This window comes from Bufo gargarizans, chromosome 9, assembly GCF_014858855.1.
Source record: "Bufo gargarizans isolate SCDJY-AF-19 chromosome 9, ASM1485885v1, whole genome shotgun sequence".
NCBI classification, from domain to species: domain Eukaryota; kingdom Metazoa; phylum Chordata; class Amphibia; order Anura; family Bufonidae; genus Bufo; species Bufo gargarizans.
Genome location: NC_058088.1, coordinates 187,011,799 through 187,018,125, shown reverse-complemented (window position 1 = coordinate 187,018,125; position 6,327 = coordinate 187,011,799). Strand labels below are relative to the sequence as shown.

The 6,327-nt window shown below is 42.5% G+C and overlaps 1 protein-coding gene across 1 annotated transcript; it reads left to right on the top strand.

The window, feature by feature from the left end:
- Window positions 1–2,220: 2,220 nt before the first annotated feature.
- LOC122919614 (olfactory receptor 1C1-like) lies at window positions 2,221–2,868 on the top strand. Its single transcript, XM_044268733.1, has one exon. The coding sequence runs from the start codon at window positions 2,221–2,223 to the stop codon at window positions 2,866–2,868; it is 648 nt and encodes a 215-aa protein (XP_044124668.1).
- Window positions 2,869–6,327: the final 3,459 nt, after the last annotated feature.

Sequence of the window (6,327 nt, the reverse complement as noted above, 5' to 3'; positions counted from 1 at the left end):
TCGTCTTTCTTCCAAGCTATACATGTTAAGGTCCTTTAATCTTTCCTGGTAAGTTTTATCCTGCAATCCATGTACCAGTTTAGTAGCTCTTCTCTGAACTCTCTCCAAAGTATCAATATCCTTCAGGTGATATGGTCTCCAGTACTGAGCACAATACTCCAGATGAGGTCTCACTAGTGCTCTGTAGAGCGGCATGAGCGCCTCCCTCTGTCTACTGGTAATGCCTCTCCCTATACACCCAAGCATTCTGCTAGCATCTCCTGCTGCTCTGTGACATGGTCTGCCTACCTTTAAGTCTTCTGAAATAATGACCCCTAAATCCCTTTCCTCAGATACTGAGGTTAGGACTGTATCACTGATTTTATATTCTGCTCTTGGGTTTTTATGCCCCAGGTGCATTATCTTGCACTTATCAACATTAAATTTTAGTTGCCAGATATTTGACCATTCCTCTAGTTTTCCTAAATCCTTTTCTATTTTGTGTATCCCTCCAGGAACCTCAATTACAAATCTTTGTGTCATCAGCAAAAAGACACACCTTACCATCGAGGCCTTCTGCAATGTCGCTGATAAAGATATTAAACAATATGGGTCCCAGAACAGATCCCTGAGGTACCCCACTGGTAACAAGACCTTGGTCTGAATATACTCCATTGACTACAACCCTCTGTTGCCTGTCCCTCAGCCACTGCCTAATCCATTCAACAAAATGGGAGTCCAAGCCCAAAGACTGCAATTTATTGATAAGCCTTCTATGTGGCACAGTATCAAAAGCCTTACTAAATTCCAGATAAGCGATGTCTACTGCACCTCCTCATCTATTATTTTAGTCACCCAATCTATAAGATTAGTTTGACATGATCTCCCTGAAGTAAACCCATGCTGTTTTTCATCCTTTAATCCATGGGATTTTAGATGTTCCACAATCCTCTTCTTATATATGGTTTCCATTAATTTCCCCACTATTGATGTCAGGCTTACTGGCCTATAGTTGCCCGATTCCTCCCTACTACCTTTCTTTTGAATGGGCACAACATTTGCCAATTTCCAATCTTCTGGGACGACTCCTGTTGCCAGTGATTGGTTAAATAAATCTGTTAATGGTTTTGCTAGTTCACCGCTGAGCTCTTTTAATAGCTTTGGGTGTATCCCATCAGGCCCCTGTGACTTATTTGTATTAATTTTAGACAGCTGACTTAGAACCTCTTCCTCTGTAAAGACACATGCATCAAAAGATGTATTCGTCTTCTTTCCTGAGGTCCTTTTCCTTCATTTTCCTTTGCAAAAACTGAACAGAAGTATTTATTGAGGCAGTCAGCTAGTTCTTTATCTTCTTCCATATACCTTCCTTCTTTTGTTTTTAATTTGGTAATTCCTTGTTTTAGTTTCCTTTTTTCATTTATGTATCTGAAGAATGCCTTATCGCCTTTTTTCACTGACTGAGCTAATTTCTCTTCAGCCTGTGCTTTAGAAGCTCTTATAACTTGTTTGGCCTTTCTCTGCCTAATCTTATAAATTTGCCTGTCATCCTCTTTTTTTTTTTTATAATGACTAAATGCTATCTTTTTGAGAACCATTGATATCTCTCACACTGCAACACGCTTCATTAGATTTGTTGTGAACCTAAATGCAATTGTGAACATAGCTTTAGGCCAACCACGTAGATATTAAACACAGTCTGGTTGGTGTTTAAAATCTATGCATATGTAAGCCATGAACAATAGATGTAGAAAGGGCACATGTATGAACACTCACAAAAAATCCTCCCAATAACATTCAAGACATTACTGTTACACAGGAATGAGAAAATTATCGATCCAAGCATTGCAGAAAAACCTATATTCAACCGAATTTTCAATAGCTCACATATGACTAACATCCTCCCGTACATGAAGCTTAGTTAAGACCTATTGAGCAGGAAAAGAGTTCTCTGTTACCCACAAAACACCCTGCAGCCCCAGAGATATACCCAATCCCTAAATATTTGTCTCTGCAAATTGGTACAGGTAGGTTTCCATAGGTAGGACGTTGATAATTGGGCACTGAATGGATGACATTAATGTGTCAAGTGTCACAGAGTTTTTTCTTCTCGGTCTTTCCCATACCCAAGATCAGAAGATCACACTCTTTGTCGTATTTTTTGTAACATATCTACTTACTGTTCTGGGCAATTCTTTAATTATTCTCGTCACAACTAGAGATCGGATTCTGGACTCTCCCATGTACTTCTTCCTCGGGAACCTTTCCTTTGTCGACCTTTGTTTCAGCTCCATAACGGCTCCGCTCATGTTGGCCAATCTTCTTCGGGACAGGAAGACCATCACCTTTGAAGGATGCATGAGCCAGATGTTCTTTCTGTTCTGCACTGCCAGCATGGAGTGCTTTGTCCTGGCCGTCATGGCTTACGACAGACTGGTTGCCATCAGCAATCCCCTTATTTACTTACAGATCATGAACAAGAAGACATGTGTGGGTCTCATCATGTCCTCCTGGATATGTAGCTGGTTACATTCTCTTCTACACACCTGTATTGTTTCTTCCATGAATTTCTGTGGGCCAAACATGATTCACGAGCACTTCTGTGACCTGCCTCCCTTGCTCGCTTTGTCATGCTCAGATACGTCAAAATATGATCTCTTGGTGTTTACAGAAGGTTCTTTGGTTGCAATGAGTCCCTTTGTCTTTGTAATGGTCTCCTATTGTAGGATCCTCAAAATCATTTTAATGCTGCGTTCATCCTCTGGAAGATATCAAGCTTTCTCCACTTGTTCTTCACACTTAACCTCAGTTGCCCTTTTCTTCGGTACTGTCTTTTTCACGTATTTCCGTCCATCCTCGTCAAATTCAGTTGAAGACGACAGGTCGTGACTGTTGTGTACTCCGTCCTTACTCCTCTTCTCAACCCTTTTATTTATAGTCTAAGGAACAAGCAGGTGAAGGAGTCTCTGAAGAAGATTTTACTCATGTAGTGACTCAAGCCAAGAGGTCCTTAGTTGTAGTCAAGCCGTTATAACAACCATTTGCTCCCCATGTCGCAACTTTTTAGCCGAGCACAAAAAGAGGGGAAAAACTCATAGTAAACAAAATAATATTTCTTAAAGAAATAGGGACCTCCTCGAAAGGAGGAATATCGCAGGTCCACATTAACAATGGTTGCTGAAGCTGGGAAAATAATACTGTACCTGGATTTGGCAGTACAAACTTTTCATTCTTAGGAGGTGGCATAAAAGATCTTTGAAACGGGTAGAACATTTACTGGATTGCAGGACATGCTCCAGTATTTTATGCTATGACACCCTTGTGACAGAGTAGTCCCTTGCAGACAAGGGTGCATGGAATAATGCAAAATATGTATGTGAACACAACTAGCAGCCAAATTAAAGGGCAACTCCATCTGATTATTGCCGTATACTACTGGGTAATAATATACAGTGATCCCTCAAGCTACAATATTAATTGGTTCCAGGACGACCATTGTAAGTTAAGTAATTGGTTCCAAAGCCCCAAAATGTCATCCAAGATAAGAGAAAATTAAGATTTAAGAAAAATAAGCAGATAACTAAGACTGATAAAACAAGTCCTTACATATAAAGTCAGAAATTGCTGCTAACCAGCAACTAGTACAGCTATTTTACCAGAGAAGTGGCCTTGATTGGTTGCATCCAAGTCTGTGACATTGTATGTTGAGTCTAGTTTCAACTTACGATGGGTCAGCAAAGACCATTGTGTGCTGGAAATATTGTATCCTGAGGCCATTGTATCTTGAGGAATCACTGTAATGGTTTTCTCCCTTCACCATGTATCATACTGTAGCACTGGGTACATACATTCAATGGCGAAGGCAAACGCTTCGAGCCGCAGAGATGGAAAGGGCAAAGGGGAGTAGGGGGGTTTGCAATTTTGCTTGGGCCCCCAGAAATGCCAAATCAGCCCCTGTATGCACTGCATTACTTATACCGATCCTGAGTTACATTCTGTATTATACCCCCTGGAAAAAACGTTTTTGTCATTACCATTGTCTATTACTGAAGGTCTAATGCAAGTCTATGACAGACAAAAACTGTAACATTGTATCCTGGATATTATTCCTAGATATGATTCAGGATCGGTACAGGATTTGTAATATAATGTATGTACACAGTGACTGCATCAGCAGAATAGTGAGTGCAGCTCTGGAGTATAATACAGGATGTAACTGAGGATCAGTGCAGGATAAGTAATGTATGTACACAGTGACTGCACCAGCAGAATAGTGAGTGCAGCTCTGGAGTATAATACAGGATGTATCTCAGGATAAATAATGTATGTACACAGTGACTCCACCAGCAGAATAGTGAGTGCAGCTCTGGAGTATAATACAGGATGTAACTGAGGATCAGTACAGGATAAGTAATGTATGTACACAGTGACTCCACCAGCAGAATAGTGAGTGCAGCTCTGGAGTATAATACAGGATGTAACTCAGGATCAGTACAGGGTAAGTAATGTATGTACACAGTGACTACACCAGCAGAATAGTGAGTGCAGCTCTGGAGTATAATACAGGATGTAACTCAGGATCAGCACAGGATAAGTAATGTATGTACACAGTGACTGCACCAGCAGAATAGTGAGTGCAGCTCTGGAGTATAATACAGGATGTAACTCAGGATCAGTACAGGATAAGTAATGTATGTTCACAGTGACCCCACCAGCACAGTGACCCCACTTTATGAATGAACAGGCAGGCAGCGCATGACAGAGGGAGATGCAGGTCTGCGCCATCTTAATGCTTTACTTACGGTACTACAGTAAGTACTGTACAGAGCATATACAAATAGATAAGATTGAATGTTTAACAGTTGCGGGGCCCGGTGTATTAGAGTAGAGTCACTGCACCGGGCCTCGCCATAAGTGTCCCCGCCTCCTTCCTCCACACTGATACTTCGCTGGCCGCGCTGTGCAGCATAGCGACCAGCGAAGTATTCGCTTTAACACACGGCCATTTTTCCCCCACTTTGGGGGGGGGGGGGGAGAAAGTGCGTCTTATAAAGCGAAAATATATGGTAACTCGAGATCAGTACATGATAATAATTAAAGAGAGGGACACTCTGAAGTCTGGACATTTGTGGACTTTGCCTATTTCCACTATGCAAAGTTATAAAATTCTTACTTTATTTCACTTGAAATCATGGGCGGATTGGCCATAGACTCTACATGGAAATTTCCCGGTGGGCTGATGCCCAGGGGGCCACTCAAGCCTTCTTGATGGCCGCAGGCCAAATACATACTGATCTGATGCTCAACAGGCCACAGGTGTCCTCCTGAATTCAACTGTATTACTGTCCTCATGATAGTGATACAGTTGAATACTGTAGTGAGGGCAGCAGTATTTTGTGCTGTCCTGAGGTATTTGGTTCTGCTGGGGCGGTATTCTGCAACTACAGTATTGCAGGCCAACACCTACAACATGGGGCCACTTCTATTTTTTTTTTTAGGTCCAGGGCCACTTTAAGTTCCCAATCCACCCCTGCTTGAAAGGGTTAATTTGTACTGTTTAAATACTGTGTAACTGCATTTTATATGTTGTGATAGATATCTTGTTTATTTGCAATGAATTTGCGAGGCTCTGTGGAAAGGGTTAATGAATACTTTTGGGACTTTTAATGAGAAGCTGGTCATTTTCCACAGCTTCCAAAGGGTTTAAAGAAGAGACTGCTTTGGAGGGAAAAGGCCAGACTTGTTTACCACCAAAACCAGACAGACTGACCTTTTGAATGTCTGGTTAAGGCTACTTTCACACTAGCGTTCGTCGGTCCGCTCGTGAGCTCCGTTTGAAGGAGCTCACGAGCGGACCCGAACGCCTCCGTCCAGCCCTGATGCAGTCTGAATGGAGCGGATCCGCTCAGACTGCATCAGTCTGGCGGCGTTCAGCCTCCGCTCCGCACGGCCAGGCGGACAGCTGAACGCTGCTTGCAGCGTTCGGGTGTCCGCCTGGCCGTGCGGATCCGTTCAGACTTACAATGTAAGTCAATGGGAACGGATCCGCTTGAAGATGACACCATATGGCTCAATCTTCAAGCGGATCCGTCCCCCATTGACTTTACATTGAAAGTCTGAACGGATCCGCTCAGGCATCTTGCGCACTTAGAAATTTTTCTAAGTTATTAATGCAGACGGATCCGTACTGAACGGAGCCTCCGTCTGCATTAATATGATCGGATCCGTTCAGAACGGATCCGATCAAGCGCTAGTGTGAAAGTAGCCTTAGCTCTGTTGTTATGTCTGGAAACTTGTCTTTGCCTGGAAAAACTGCTGTGTCATTGCCATTTAGTATCATTGAGGTTC